The 16,633-nt window shown below is 42.4% G+C and overlaps 1 protein-coding gene and 2 non-coding genes across 3 annotated transcripts; 2 read left to right on the top strand and 1 right to left on the bottom strand.

The window, feature by feature from the left end:
- Positions 1-5,311: 5,311 nt before the first annotated feature.
- LOC133894210 (small nucleolar RNA Z247) lies at positions 5,312-5,450 on the bottom strand. The gene has a single exon (XR_009905019.1). It is a non-coding gene; the product is annotated as a small nucleolar RNA Z247 (small nucleolar RNA).
- Positions 5,451-8,388: 2,938 nt separating this feature from the next.
- Positions 8,389-8,527, top strand: LOC133894209 (small nucleolar RNA Z247). The gene has a single exon (XR_009905018.1). It is a non-coding gene; the product is annotated as a small nucleolar RNA Z247 (small nucleolar RNA).
- A 6,842-nt stretch (positions 8,528-15,369) lies between these two features.
- On the top strand, positions 15,370-16,377 carry LOC133892142 (extensin-like). Its single transcript, XM_062332869.1, has 2 exons — positions 15,370-15,631; positions 15,722-16,377. Exons 1-2 carry the CDS (start codon positions 15,406-15,408, stop codon positions 16,375-16,377), a joined length of 882 nt encoding a protein of 293 aa, XP_062188853.1. The 5' UTR covers positions 15,370-15,405.
- Positions 16,378-16,633: the final 256 nt, after the last annotated feature.

The raw sequence follows: 16,633 nt of genomic DNA, 5'->3' as shown, positions 1-16,633 counted from the left end.
TTGGCATGACTTAGGTGATTTTTTTTTTACTTTTTTCTTGTAAAAAATGCGAAAACATTCATTAGTCATAAGTGACGGGTCACTGTTACGACTCGTCATTTATGCTCCGTCATTAGTGATGGGTCACCTATGACCTCATAATAACAGATCATGGTTATGACCCGTCACCTATGACCTTATAAGTGACGAGTCGTAACCCGTCACTAATGACGACTTATCAGTGACGCGTTCAGGGTGAAGGGTGCAGGATCCGTCACTAATGCCGATTATCACCCATCACTGAAGCCCTTTTTTCTCGTAGTGATGCAACCACGGTTCAAATCAACTATCTCTAACTTTAAGTACACATCAAATCGATTCTATCTTCTAACATTCTCCTCAATCATAACTTACCTAAGTTAAGATTGTGTTTAAACTCTTCTAAGCTTCGAGCAGATAACAGTTTGGTGAATTCATCTACTAGTTGATCTCCAGTTGGTACAAATTGTATGACCAATAACTTCTATGAAACCGGCTCTCTAACAAAATGATAATCTACCTCAATGTGTTCAGTTCTTGCATGAAAAACAAGATTGGCTGAAAGATAAGTAGCACCAATGTTGTCACATCATAACCGAGCCTCTTTAGGATACTAAGTCATTAACTAATGTTTGTATCCACATAATTTCTAATGTTGCATTAGCTAATGCTTTGTACTCTGCTTCTGTACTTGACCTTAACACAGTCGCTTACTTTCAAGAATTTCAAGATATAAGATTTGATCCAAGAAAGATAGCAAAGCCTCCCATTGATCTCCTATCATCTGAACAACCGGTCCAATCTGCACCAGAGAAAGCACTTACCAACATTGAGAGCGATCTAACAATTCACTTACCAACATTGAGAGCCAACTATATATCTTAGATATCTCAAAATTCTCTTCACTGTTGTCCAATGTTGAGTAGTAGGAAGATGCAAAAATTGATAGATCTTATTAATTGGAAAAGCACTATCTAATCGCGTCAGCGTTAGATACTATAAAGCACCAACAATGCTTCTGTATTGTGTTGCCTCAGGTCCTAATACTACTCCTTTATAAATAGGCAACTTTTCTGTTACAGACAACAGTGTAGCAATCGGCTTGCAATTCATTATACCTACTTGTTTCGGTAGATCCAAAGTGTATTTCTCTTGTGTCAATATACTAAGAAACCAAGTTGAAATATGTCTTAGTTTATATGTGATGAGTGATTGATAAGGTTGTAGGTTTGGTTTGCCGAGTTTCAGTTTGCCTGGGTTGTACGGAGAGTCTGCAAAATTCTTCGGATAGTCCGAAGTTTTGAAGTGAACTGGGATGTGGGGAGAGTCTGCACATTTTCTCGGAGAGTCTGCAATTTTGCGGGGTGTCCGCTCTTTTCTTCGGAGAGTCCGCAGTTGAGTAGAATTTGAATTTCGTTTGGAATGTGCTCTGAGTTGATTTGAGTTTTCAATTGAGCATTTTGATTATGGACTAACTACAAATAGAGTTGGAGATATGTGTTTGCTTGTCTCATGGTGTGCATATGATTGATGCAACTTGGTGGTCGATGGTGGGTAATCGGGGACAAGTAGAGTGCTTGGTGTTGGATTATCAAGGAGGCCGGACGGAGTCAAGAGTGATTCTAATGGTACACATGGAGGTCAAGCAAAGTGTGGAAGATGGATGGAGACAGTGTGTTGATAAAGTCAAGCGAAAGGGATGCTAGTGTAAGTGATAAGGCGGCAGGAGGTCGAGAGCGGGAGAGACTTGCCGGCGGTCAGGATCACAAGACAGAGTGTACACGTGTCGACATTAGAACGCTGGCTTAATGTGTAAGCAAGTGGCGTGTCATGCTTTGAGAAGCGTGCAGAGGGTTTCACGGTTTGGCCTCAAAACCGTGGGAGGACTGGAGGAGTACATGGCACCATCATGAAGCTTACGTTGAGGCGAAACTAAGTTGTGAAGACGCCGCAGCCGTCCGATGAATAGAGAAGAAAATAAACCAAAATATCCTTGGTGGTAGGTAGAAGTGTACTATATGAGAGGGGTATTTTGGACAAAAAGTTACAAAACTTAGGGGTCAATATTTCTAAGCCTATAAATAGAGGGGTAGGACTAGAGAGAGTCTTGAACCAGCCATTTGAGCCATTGTGCCACCCATATGAGAGTATTTTGCTAGGATTTTAGAGGAAAGAAGGATGAGTACTTAGCCTATGTAATATATGAGAATTTTGATAGAAAAATCTTTGTAATCCGCTTAAAATAGGGTTGACCACTTTAATTAATAAAGTTTATTTTGTTATATAAGTTTGAATTCTCCTCCTTCTAGTTTTCCTCTTTTGGTTCCATTGCCTTGTGTGCAAGTTTTTTTTATTTTGTTATATAAGTTTGAATTCTCCTCCTTCTAGTTTTCCTCTTTTGGTTCCATTGCCTTGTGTGCAAGTTTTTTTTTCTATGTTGATTTTCGTTTTTTTTTTGAGCTGAAATTTAACACCTTGGGAGGTTATTCTTCTCGATGCTGAAGGCATAAAATTCACATACACATGCATATGTTATAGTGTCTTGAATTCACCTTTAGACCATCATCTTGGAGATCTTCTTCACCCAGTGTTCATCTTTTGATCCTTACGTGATCTTTTCTCAAGAATTCAACCTTTGTGTGGGGATGAGTCATGGATTGGTTTGCTGTGAAACCTGGTGTTTGATTCCAACCATGATACTCATCTTTTGTTGAATCTTCAAGTTTGGTTTTGATTTTTCTCGGAAACTCCAGACTCTCCGGTCACTTCTCCAGACTCTCTGGAAACTCCGTACTCTCCGGTCCCATCTCCGGAGTCTCCAAACTTTCTGAGTAGGTGTAGTTTTTCTGCTGCGTATTTGTGTTGTGTTATGTTGTGATTCTCTTTTAGAGATATGTTGGGTGATCGAATAGAAGAAGGCCATCAATTTCGCAAGAAATTTGTTGATGCGCCTATTCACCCCCCTCTAATCACCACTCTCAATCCTACAAATACCTTCATGTACCTTTTTTACTTTAATTCCCAGGAAATAATGTAGGTCACCTAGATCCTTAAGTGCAAACTCTGTCTTAAGATCCCGAAGCAAGACTACAGTTGCTTCCTGTGAGGAGCTAGCCATAATTACATCATCAACACATGTAAGCAAGAATATTGTGACAATACCTTTATTTTAAAAGAACAAAGAAATGTCAGCCTTGGACGGACAAAATCCTAGATCCTGTAGTTTCATACTTAACCGTGAGTACCACGCTCTGTGAACCTACTTTAAACCATAGAAAACCTTGTCCAACTTGCATATATGACTTAGCATGTACTTATCTTCATAGCCGGGTTGTTGCCTCATATATACTTCCTCCTCGAGAACACCATGAAGAAATGCGTTTTGAAGATACATCTGTCGAAGATTCCATCCCCTGGATACAGTAACAGACAACACAAACCTAATAGTAGCAGCTTTGACTATAGGACTGAACGTGTACTAGTAGTCAATGCCATACCACTACTTAAAACGCTTTGCAACCAATCTAGTTTTGTACCTATCAATAATACCATCTATCTTCCACTTTATTTTGTAAATCTACTTACAGTCAATAATATTTCTTTCTTTCTCTGGTGGTACTAAGTGCCAAGTTTTATTTCTAACAAGCACCATATATCTTGTATCCATTGCATCTTTCCAGAATTCATTGTTTAAAGCTTCTTGTAAATTTTGAGGTTCATTGGTTTCAGTTAGAAGACCATACCTTGCCGTTCCGTCTTTGTAGACCTTTGGTTTGTGTACACCACTTCGCAGACGAGTGCGAGGATGAGAATGATCCTGAACAACTGCATCAGATCAGTTGAAATATCCTTTGTGTAGATTGCTATAATAAAGGAAAGCACATTGCTTAGAGTGAAATTGAGTTTGCGAGAACTGTAGGGATGCAGGTTAGGCCAACAAACACACCCAAAAATTTAAAGGGATGAACAATTGGGTTTTTTTATGATACAATCATTCTAATGATATCGAATACTGAATGATTTTGTTTAGGGTTCGATTGATGAGATGTGTGGCAACAAGGAAAGCTTCGTCCTAGAATTTTATAGGCATAAATGAATGAGCTAAAAGAGAGAGACCAAGCTCAACTATGTGACAGTGTTTACGCTCAACAGATCTATTTTGTTGATGGGAGTGAGGACATAAAATAAGGTGAGTGATCACAACCTTTTGGAAGAAGGAACTTAACTTCTCATACTTGCCTCCCCAATCTATTTGCATAGAGATGATCTTTCTACTAAAGAGTATTTCTACTAGACTTTCGAACTCATAAAACTTCTGAAACACTTCTAACCTAATATTTCTTTCTTCCAATGAAATTAGGTGCATGACCCCATACATCTGAGAAGATAAGTTCTAAAAGGATACTATATTCAATATCTAACTTTGAATAAGGTAGTTGATGACTTTTAGCTTGTTGGCAGGTGTCACAAATAGACTCTCTACTCCTCTTACCAGAACATGGGAGATTATTCTTACTAATGACATGATGAACGATAGGAAGCAAAGGATGACCTAGACGATTGTGCCATCTATCTGATGAGGGTTTGATGGCACTTTAATGCCTAATGTCTAGCTTGAGTTGGAATAGTAGTGAAAGGGTACAAGCCACCTTCACACTTGTCTTGCAGAAGAATTTTTTTCGATGATAGATCCTTAACCATGAAAAAATCAGGATGAAATTCAAGGAAGGCTCGATTATCAGTAGCAAAGTGATGAACAGAAACTAGGTTCTTTTTAGCTTTGGACACATGAAGGATATCTTTTAGATAAAGATTATGACAGGGGTACGAACAATAGCATTACCAATATGATAAATATTTATACTTGCTTCGCTTGCTATTTTTGTCTGATCCTTGCCGATGTACTTGTCATGAACTATTAACTTGTCAAGTTCACTGGTAATATGATTTGTGGTGCCCGTGTCAGTGTACTAGTTTTTGTCCACTCCATAAGAGTTGGTTACGACAGCAACACTTCTTTATTTTGCAACAAAATCAGGGTCAAATCGATTCCAGCAATTTACCGCAGTGTGCCCATTTTTATGACACAATTGACACTTAGGACGATGAGAGTTGTTGCTATCATTGTTGCTGCTGTTGTTGTTGAACCTGACGCCGTTGGAGAAGTTGCCATGGCCACGGTCCTGTCCATGACCACGGTTGCCACGGCCACCTCGCCCACCTCGGCTGCCACTGGATGCAATATTGGTGGATGACTGGAACTGAGAATTACCTTGAAGAAGATCCATCCGAGTTTCAAAGCTCAGAAGTTGAGCATACAACTTGTTGACCGACATTGGTTCCACATGTGCACCAATGACAGACACAATAGGATTGTAGTCAATGTCGAGACCGATGAGGATGTATGAGATCATCTCCTCGTCATCTAACGGATGCCCAGCTGCAACCATCTCATCTCCAAGCGCCTGCATTTTTCTGACATATTCTGCAATAGACATGTTACCTTTTTATGTTGTGGCCAGAGCTATGCATGTGTTCACCGACCACACACGCGTTTGCGAGGAAAACATGTCCTCTATGGCCCTCTAGACGTGCGTTGAGGACTTCATGGTGACCACCTGTGTTAGAACTTCATGGGATAAAGAAGAAGGCAAATAGCTCAGAACCTGTTGATCCAAGGCAATTCACCGTGAGTACACAGGATTTGGTCCCTTTACTATCGAGTCTCCTTCAGCAACATCAACAAGCATCGGAGGTGTAGCAGCCATGCCATCCAGGAAGTGCTCGAGTTGAGCGCCTCTTATGGCCAGCAGAACCTACGCTTTCCAGAGCATGTGGTTCGTCTTGGTTAGCTTCTCGGATACAACGCAGGGAAAAATTTATCAGCGATAGAATTCTGATATTTCTGTTTTATTGGGTGGGCTCGTAAAATTTTTATTGCCCGGAATTTTTATTTTTTTTTAAATTTCCGTCTAGTAGCACACTAGTACACCACTACTTATCTTTAAATCAGTGATACTCTCTTATTTCTATATTATTATGTATAGTTTTTATATTAAATGGTTTGAAGACAATTGGTGTTATTTTTTCTAAATTTTGACCAAAAAATATATCTATCATCGTAGAATTATGATAAATCTGAAAATCCCATTTATCTATTATTCCTGATAAATTTCTGCTACCGATAAATAAAACCTGATACAGGGAAGCTAAGCATCGGCAAGATGGACAAACCAATAGCGCCGCTAGTGCCGGCGACAGAGGATGATGCGGCGTCAGCAGTCGACATGGATGAGTTTAGATGCGTCTGTTGAGGCAGCGTGGTATGCAGTGTACTGCAAGCAGCCACCGGCAGACAAGCAGCGCTAGTAGCTACGTGCAACTGATCAGCCAGGATAGGCGATGCTTGGAAGCAGTCACGAGCCGACCGACAACAGCAGAAACTCTTTCGACACTTCTGTTGCGGCAAATGAAACCCGGCAAGAGCAGCTGTCCGACCGGAATAGATGAGAAACGCCGGTGGATGAAGCCTAGATTAGAGGAGAGGCTCTAATGCCATGTAAATTTGTCTAACCTATTAGGAAGCGTTTTCTACCTCCTTAGAGGCCGCGTTTGCATGTTAATATAGGCCAGACAATTGTGGCAAGATTACAGAATTTGGAGTAGATACAATAGCTAGGAGTACATGCAACCACAGTTCAAATCGAGTCCAAAACTATCTCTAACTTTAAGCACACGGTCTGAACCAGGTCTATCTATTCTAGTATCTGATAACAACTCATATACACATCAAGCCAATTCTATCTTCTAACATGAGCTAACTGGGTCTTGTCCGTTAACTCATTAAGAACAGGTGAACTAGTTTGTTTCCTAGCTCAAGGAGGAAGCAGCATCAAGAACTTAGTACAATGGCTGAGCGCTTGCACCATTCCTCAACTGCTTGGCTCCCGCAACAGTCGGATTGGGAGAGGAGCCGAGGACGGTGCGCCGCGCACTGGCTGGATTGCGCAAGGTTACCACAGTGATTTTCAGGGGTTGGGTGAGGGCCGAGCTTAGAGAGAAGGCCATAGGTGGCAGGCGGGGTAGGCCGGTAAGGCGGTGGTGCGCTACTGACCACATAACGCCATAGCGGAGGACTGGTGGTGGGTGCCGACGACGGGGGAGGCAAAGCAATAGCGTGTCGAAGATAGGTTAGCATGACGAAGGCAGTGGTTGCAGATGTAGGCATGAGGGCGGTAAGTCCACGCGGGGGAGACAAATCCTCTCTTACAAGATGGGAGTCACTCGTCTGGAGATAGAAGAAAAGAAGTGAACCATTGGATGGATGTTGATCCTATTATCCATATTGGCCGACTATGATTGATGGAGTTTCTAGAGGATTGACTGAGAGTTGCTCCCTTTCTTTTAGGCTGGAAGCTGTTATGTATACTTGTGAGCTCCAAAATCGTGCATGTTTGTGTGTTGCTATGCTTTCGCATGCATGGTTGTTCCCGTGACCCTATTGATTTGAGTTAGTTAATTTCCTATAATAGAGATAAGGCTAGTGTAACAGTTAATGTGAAAGATAGAAAAGATAGAAAGAGTCTGAGTTGTTTGTATGAAAGATATGGTAGTTGGCGTATAGATAGAATAGATAGAACTATATCAAATCAGTTATGATTGAGTCCAGATTGTATCCTCCACGGTTACCAAATCCTGTATACAATCCGGCACAATGTTGCCGTGTATAAATATATGGAGGCTGGCATCCTGAGAGGTGTGGCAAATCTCATATCTCTGTGTGCTTTTTCATGGTATCAAAGCCATCTCTTCCTCATATACATCCATCTACCTCCTCTAACTCATCTTTGATGTCGGCGTCAAACACAACTTTGGCGGTGTCCACAGGACTGACTGCATCAACTGGAGGGCTTCTGTTGATGCCCTCTTACAGTCATCTGATCAACGTGAAGTTGATGCATGATAATCACCTATTATGGAAGGCACAAATCTTGCCAATCCTTCGCGGCAGCAATTGCTCAGTCTAGTCGAAGGAACTAATGTGGCACCTAGCAAAACGGTGACTGTGACCAACGAAGAAGGTGCTACGCAAGGTCCAAATCCAGAGTACAACATGTGGCTCCAAAAGGATCAGATGGTCCTCATTACTCTCTTGGCGTCCCTCTCTCTGGAAGTGCTCTCTAAGTCTTGTTCATGAGCTCGTCTGCAGAGGTCTGGGCGATGCTAGAAAACATGTATGCATCCCAGTCACGTGCTAGGGTCATGCAACTCCAAAAATAACTTGCCACGATTTAGACAAAGGATCAATCAATGGCAGACTATTTTCACAAGGTGAAATCGCTAGTAGATGCACTTGCTACCGCTGGCTAGCCACTGAAGGATGAGGAGCTGGTCATCTATATGCTCACAGGCCTGGAGTCTGACTATGATCCTCTTGTGACCTCTCTCACAATGAGGACCGAGCCGATTGGACTCATGGATTTGTATGCACACATGTTGAGTTTTGAGCTAAGATAAGAGCAGAACAATTCTACATACCAAGTGAATAGCTCCTCTACAAATCTGGTGTCATGTGGTGGCCGAGGAAATCGGGGTGGCCATATAGCCGAGGTGGATGTGGCCGTGGCCACGGCGACAAGCAACAGTAGTATCCTCAATGCAACAACTCAGAGAACAAAGTGGCTTGTCAGGTGTGTGGGAGATTCAATCACTCAGCATTGGACTGTTATTATCGCTTTGATCATACTTATCAAAGTGAGAAGAGCTGTGCATTTGCTGTGTCATCAAATTACTCCATTAATCTGTCATGGTATACAGACACAGGTGCCACCGACCACATAACCAGGGAACTCGACAAACTCTCTGTCAAGGAGAAGTACACCGGCAAGGAACAAGTGCATGCAGCAAACAGAGTAGGTATGCCCATTACTCATGTTGGTCAATCCATATTACATACACCATGCAAATATTTATTCCTAAACAATGTTCTTCATGTTCCCAAAACACATAAAAGCCTCTTATCTGTTCATCGGTTAACTTCTGACAACAATGTTTTCCTTGAATATCATCGCAATCATTTTCTTATCAAGGACCTCACCATGAAGAAGGTTCTTCTCAAGGAACCTAGTGTGGGCTGTCTCTACCCTCTTCCATCCAGATCATCAATAGGTCCAAGAAGTGTGTTGTCAGCAGTCAAACCGAGCAGAGAGTTTTGGCATCATCGGCTTGGGCATCCCTCCTTCTTGATAGTAGATGAAGTCCTACAAGGCAATAAGCTTCCATATGTTAGTGAGTCCAATAAAATCATCATATGTGATGCGTGTCAACAAGGGAAAAGCCATCAGCTGCCCTATTCTATTCTAGCTCTAAAAATGTGTCCAGTTCCCCTCTAGAGCTTTTGTTCTCCGATGTTTGGGGGCCTGCACGTACCTCAGTCGGTGGAAACAAATATTATGTTAGTTTTATCGATAATTTTAGCAAGTTCACCTGGGTTTATTTTCTTAAGAGTAAGGCTGATGTCTACAAAGTCTTTATTCAATTTCAAGCCCATGTTGAATGTCTGCTAAACAAAAAGATTATTCGACTCCAATCCGACTAGGGAGGGGAATACCAGAAATTACATTCCTTCTTTGATCAAGTAGGAATATCACATCGTGTGTCTTGCCCTCACACGCACCAACAAAATGGTGCAGCCGAACGCAAACATCGACATATAGTCAAAATTGGACTCTCCTTGCTTGCTCAAGCATCCATGCCCCTCTCCTTTTGGGATGAAGCTTTCCAAATAGCATGCTTTCTGATAAATCGTCTTCCAAGCAAAGTCATCAACTTGACTACTCCTCTAGAATGATTGTTTCACACTAAGCCAGACTACTCCTTTCTTAAAACCTTTAGTTGCGCATGCTGGCCTAATCTTCATCCATACAACGATCACAAACTTCAATTCTGATTCGTTCAAAACGATGTGTTTTCCTTGGCTATAATAGCCTTCATAAAGGTTAGAAGTGTCTATATCCACCCACAGGTTGGGTTTACATCTCTCACGATGTAGTGTTTGATGGGCATGTCTTCTCGTTTACTGAAACTCACACGCCAAGCTCTGATCAGCCTCTCATTGATCAAATTCTGCTTCCACCCTTGACAGTGCCTCACTTCTCTGTTCGCACGAATAGTGTGGAATCTAGGGGAGATCACATTGGGTCTGGGCATCATAATGTTTCTTCTGAATGCACTAATCTATGGTCTATCCATGATTCACAAGAACTCGGTGAAATGCAGAACTTGGCACCTTCAGATATGCAGACTCCGGTGTTGTGGGATAATTTTCAGAATCTGGACTTGAGTCAAACAAGTGGTCATACGACTGATTCAGGCCAAGAGGCTGACACTCATGATCAACATCGACATAATATGCAAACAAGATTGCGTAACAATATCGTCCATGCCAAAGTGTATACTGACAGCACAATTCGGTATGATCAGCGCTGACATGCTCTGATGGGGATAATTGAGCCAAGTAGTGATCTTGATGCAATGCAAGACAGGAACTAGAAAGAAGCTATGGATCAAGAGTATATGGCACTGATGATGAATAAAACTTGGCACTTGGTACCTCCACAATGCAATCTTAATCTTATAGACTGCAAGTGGGTATATGAATTGAAGAGAAAGTCAGATGGAACCATTGACAGGTATAAAGCCCGACTTGTTGCAAAAGGGTTCAAGCAGCAATATGGGATATATTATGAGGACACATTTAGTCCAGTGGTCAAGGCATCTACCATTCGACTGATATTGTCTCTAGCCATCTCTCGAGGATGGGAGTTAAAGCAATTGGATGTGTAGAATGCGTTCCTCCATGGCATTCTCGAAGAGAATGTGTTCATGAAACAACCCCCGGGTATGAAGATCCATGTTTCCCTAACTATGTGTGCAAACTAGATAAAGCATTATATGGGTTGAAGCAATCACCAAGAGCTTCGTATGCTCGGTTAAGTGCTAAGCTACAAGATTTGGATTTTGTCCCTTCAAGAGCTGTACTTCTTTGTTTATATACAACTATGGTAGAACAATCATATATATGCTAGTCTATGTCGATGATATCATTGTAACAAGTTGTTCAAGCCAAGGAATCAGCAAGCTGGTTCAAGACCTGCAGGAAGAATTTGCCTTGAAAGATCTCAGTGGCCTCTCATTACTTTCTTGGGATTGAAGTAAAGAAATATGGAGATGGACTCATCCTATCACAAGACAGGTACACATCAGAAGTATTGATACGCGTTGGTATGCAGACATGTAAACCTGTCAGCACCCCAGTGTCAACTTTAGAAAAATGACAAAGACAGAGGGAAAAGAGCAAGGAATAGCTGAAGCTACTAAATACCGGAGTTTGGTTGGAGCATTACAATATCTAACTTTGACCCGTCCAGATATCTCGTTTGCAGTAAACAAGGTGTGCCAATTTATGCAAACACCTTTGGATCAGCACTTGACTGCAGTAAAGAGAATCTTACGGTATCTCAAGCACACATCTAAATGTGGACTGAGAATACACAAGTCACCGTCCACTCTGATAAGTGCATTTTCAGACGCTGACTGGGCCGGGTCATTGGATGATAGGATATCAACAAGTGGCTTTGTGGTGTTCTTTGTATCAAATATAATATCGTGGAGTTCACGAAAACAAACCACTGTCTCAAGGTCAAGTACAGAGTCGGAATATAAAGGTCTTGCGAATGCTACAACAGAAATAATATGGATTCAGTCTTTGTTGGGAGAACTTGGAGTATTTCTGGGAAGGGTGCTATGTTTGTGGTGTGATAACTTTGGTGCTACATATTTATCAGCAAACCCTGTGATTCATGCGAGGACAAAGCACATTGAAGTCAACTTTCATTTTTTTCGTGAAAGAGTAGCACAGAAGGCGCTAGAGATTCAATTTATTTCATCGCAAGATCAACTAGCTGATGGATTCACAAAGCCTGTTGGATCTCAACAACTCAAACTGTTACGGCACAATCTCAACCTTTCGGGTTGTGATTGAGGGGGAGTATTGGGTTGTTTGTATGAAAGATATAGTAGTTGGCGTATAGATAGAATAGATAGAACCGTATCAAATCAGTTGTGATTGAGTCTAGATTGTATCCTCCACGGTTACCAAATCCTGTATACAATCCGGCACAATGTTGCCGTGTATAAATATATGGAGGCCGGCATCGTGAGAGGTGTGGCAAATCTCATATATCTGTGTGCTTTTTCACCAATTTCTTTCCAAAACTTTTCAAGAAAAATTCCAAATTAAATCCAAAATTGACAACTTCCCGTTAGATATTTAAACAAAATATTTAACTATTAACCTAATAAACTAGCTCTTGTATTTGACTAAATAGGATTGTCCACTTTATATCGTTTCGTCTAGACAATGATTTTTGAAGTAATCATCAAAATAGGATTGTCCAGTTCATATTTGTGTCGTCTAGACAATGATTTTTAAGTAACCATTTTTTCAGTTTTTACGGCAATAACATGCGTTTTAAATTTTGACAAATAATCCTCTGGTCACGCTATGGTAGCGTGGAAACTTGAATCGCTGTAAGGTGGCACCAAAATAGGTGTTGTCGCTCTACAACAGCGTGATTAAGGCACGTACCCTTATGCTAGCTATCGCCGTACTACAGTAGAGCGACAAATTTGTTGTAGCGCCGCCAGCGCCACAATATGTTGTCGCGCGCTTTATCCCTGGCGCAACAAAATTAACTCGCGCCACCTTAGAGCGATTTCTCTTGGTTTTTTATAACTTTTTTTTACTGTTCGGTCACTTTGTATTACCTGTTTAGTATTTGTAATATAAAAGGTATGTGTGAGAATGGGAGAAAACACAGTGGTTGAGAGTTGTGGCCGACAGTATCGTCAATATATAATTTGGAGAAATACATGACGGGTATGGTTGAGTACAAATATTTGTATGTCTACTCCTACAGTACTAGTGGCAACTTGCACTGACCATATTCCCTCGCCCTAAACAAGATATCAACAGTTACAATAGCAGATTACAATACACATCATGACTAACCTTACCTTATACAGGAGATACACCTAAGATATAAATATGCTTTAGGGAAAGTAGATTACCAAGGAATAATAGTCTCGAACTCCTGGCCGGGTCTTTCCTTCGTTATGGAAGCAGTCACGAGCCACTTGTGCACCTCCGACTTGAGGGAAGCAAATTCTATAAGATCAGATTTTACGAAAGACTTCTTTTTCGTGATGATACATAACTCCTCCATCTCTCCCCTTTTCAGTTCAGCCGTTAGATCAAGAGATGTGTGACAGTATCAGGGTCTCACGAAGGTCTTTCGTAGGAAAGTCATATAGAATTTGCTTCTCGACTTAAGACTCCTTTTGTTACTAGGTGGGAAACGGGTAGGCTTTCATTTCAGCTAGTTACGAGATATTTCTTCGAAAACTGCAGCCATGGGGAAGTAATTCACCCTAACAGAGTAAATCTGGGTCTAATAAAAATTGTCAGTGAACCGTTTCATCATATCTTTTATCCTCATACCCTGAGAGTTCGGGTGATCAATCATGATAATCGGAAAGTTGCTTAAATCAACACCATATGGACGATTACGGACTTTACTATCACCATAAAAAACTCTAATACTACTACAGAATAGGCTATCATTGTCAGTTCCAAACTGACATCACTGTCGGTTTTAGAACCAACAATGAATTAGTAGAAGTGGTAATCACAAATTATCGCTGCTGGCTCCACAACCAGCATTGATAGTATGTATTATTGTTCATTCAAGTCTTGAACCAACGGTAATAACTCAACTATCACTGCTGGTTCATGTCTTAAATCGACAGTGATAATCCATCCACGTATGCAAAAATACTCTATCAGAAACTCTTTAGTATGAGGATCTATCTTATGTTTGATCCCAAACTTGAGATAGAGACCCATGCCAAAATGTTCGTCATAGAGTATTTTAAATATAAATTAATGTTGAAATATTTCTGGTATAGTACTTTAAATCTAAATTCGTGATAGAAACTCAATCAACATTCGGATCAATGTGCTCTATGGTGTAAAACTGCTCAGAGCTCCTAGTAGAGCGGTTTTGCACTATAAGACACCCTGATCTTCATACTCAAGTTTGATCCTAATTTGAAAACACATTCATCTTGAAATCGCAGTGACAATAGTAAATGTAAATGAATAGTGAAAGCACAGCCATCTTGAAGCGAATGTATTTTTAGCCACTCGTTTAGATGGGGAGATGAAGATGGGGCGACAGGCTCGAAAGATGGGGCCATGGGATCGGGAAACGGGGCGACGGGCTCAAGAAACAGGGCGACATTGATAATCTATGATTATCATTGTCGCTAATTTACTGCTAGTTCTAAAAATGACAGTGATATCAGTTTAGAACCGGTATTGATAGCCAGTTCTGTAGTAGTGTTGATTCCTATTGAATTATTTTTTCTGAAATAATCTTATATTGGCCACTAAAAATGTTGGATCACACATAGGTCGAAAATAAGAGCACGCGATATACTTGTAGTGGCCAATCCATGCTCATGTCGTCTTTTTTAAACTTTCCACTCTCACGAGTCACAAGATCTAAATTTAGCTCTTCATCGCTGATCTGTGACTCAATGTCGACAAAGTATGTGCTCACTGTGGACTATCTTTAATATGTACACTGCAAGTACCAGCATCAATCGCCATGGTAAAGCAGTCCAACAACGACCCAACGATCTACGATAAAACTATGCCACCAATTTAGTAGTTCGTTTAGATCTCTTAAAAAGATTAGTTGTTTAGATCGACAGGTTTACTTTACAGGTCGATTGAAAGGTCAAAAGGATGTTGAGACTGTCAGATAAACTGCATCTGCATGTACTCTAGAAAGGTCAAAAGTTGTTACATATTAATCCTAGATATAAATTGATCTCCAGCGTCTGCGTGTGTTATCGTTTGGATTCTCCATCCTACAAGTAGATCCCCTGCACCGCACGTCGCTTCGTACCACACAACACAACCAGCGAAAGAAACCCTCGGCATCCAAAACGATGGCGCCGTCCAAGTGCATCTCGATCGCCTTCCTCCTCGCTCTCGCCGTGGTCGCGGTCACCCTGCAGCCGTCGGCGGCGACCAGAGTGAAGGAAGAAGTCAAGGCCGCCGCCAACGCAGATCAGGAAGCTTCACAGCCAACGTTTAGGCGCCCCCGGTTCCCGCTTCCACCGTTTCATTGCATACCGGGCCGTCCAAGACTCCCGTTCCTGCCACCCTGCACTCCGGGCTTGCAACCTTCCCCGAGAGCTCCGACACCGCCATCGCCGCCACAGCCGGCGGACTGCTACACGCCGTTGTCCGGATTGATGCCTTGCGCGGACTTCCTCACCAGCACCAGCGTGTCGGCGCCTCCAAGCGCGTGTTGTGACGGACTCAAGTCGGTCGTAAGCGATGCGCCGATCTGCATCTGCCACTTCATTAACGGCGACTTCAGCAAGCTTCTGCCGGCGCCCATGAGACGCCTGCGCATGATGCAACTCCCGCGCATGTGTGGCGTCGCCTTACCACGTGACACACTTCGCAAGTGCATCAGTAAGTCACAGAATCATCACGCTAAAACTTTTTCATTGTTTATAATTGTATGGGAACTAGTCTATACCGGATACCAATTGAATTGAACAGGGGGACCTGTGCCGCCCATGAACCCTCCATCGTCGACTCCACCAGCGATACCAGTGGCAACGCCGCCAGAATCACCGATGACTCCTCCACCAACACCAGTGGCAATGCCGCCGAAATCAGCATCGACTCCACCGACAACAGTGGTAACACCACCCGAATCACCATTGACTCCTCCAACACCAGTGCCAATGCCGCCAGAATCACCATCGACTCCTCCACCGACACCAATAGCAACGCCACCGGAATCACCATCGACTCCACCCGCACCAGTGGCAATGCCGCCGGAATCACCATCGACTCCACCACCGATACCAGTGGCAACGCCGCCGGAATCACCATCGACTCCACCACCTGCACCAGTGGCAACGCCGTCGGAATCACCATCGACTCCACCCGCACCAATGGCAACACCGCCGGAATCACCATCTACTCCACCACCGACACCAGTGGCAACGCCACCGAAATCACCATCAACTCCACCACCTACACCAGTGGCAACGCCACCGGAATCACCATCGACTCCACCAGCACCAGTGACAACGCCGCAGGAATCACCATCGATTCCACCACCGGCACCAGTGGCAACGCCTCCGGAATCGCCATCCATGTCTCCACCGTCAACACCACCGGTGACAACGCCACTGGCATCACCGTAGTCATGGTACTCGTTGCACGTTCCTAGTCGTCCAGTGTTCCTAATCTTTTGCATTCTTGCAGTGTGTTAGGGATAAGTTGTGTACCTTGTTTAGAAAGTCGATCATACGTAAGCTCAGAAGTATTTGTCATGTTAATTAGGAGCAGTTGTTATTGTACTGTGTGCGACATTCGATAATATACATCATTCGCTTTGCTTTACAAAGCTTGTGGCATTTGATTTATTGGATTTCACAACTATTCTCCGTGAGATGATTC

The sequence above is a fragment of the Phragmites australis genome, chromosome 15 (genome assembly GCF_958298935.1).
Source record: "Phragmites australis chromosome 15, lpPhrAust1.1, whole genome shotgun sequence".
Lineage (NCBI taxonomy): Eukaryota > Viridiplantae > Streptophyta > Magnoliopsida > Poales > Poaceae > Phragmites > Phragmites australis.
Note: the sequence above shows the minus strand (reverse complement) of the source record. Positions and strands in the feature narration are given on the sequence as shown.

Coding starts and splice junctions, on each gene's coding strand:
- LOC133892142 (XM_062332869.1), top strand. CDS start 15,406: ATGCCTTGCGCGGACTTCCTCACCAGCACCAGCGTGTCGGCGCCTCCA. Junction 15,632..15,721: donor CACACTTCGCAAGTGCATCA/GTAAGTCACAGA, acceptor TGAATTGAACAG/GGGGACCTGTGCCGCCCATG.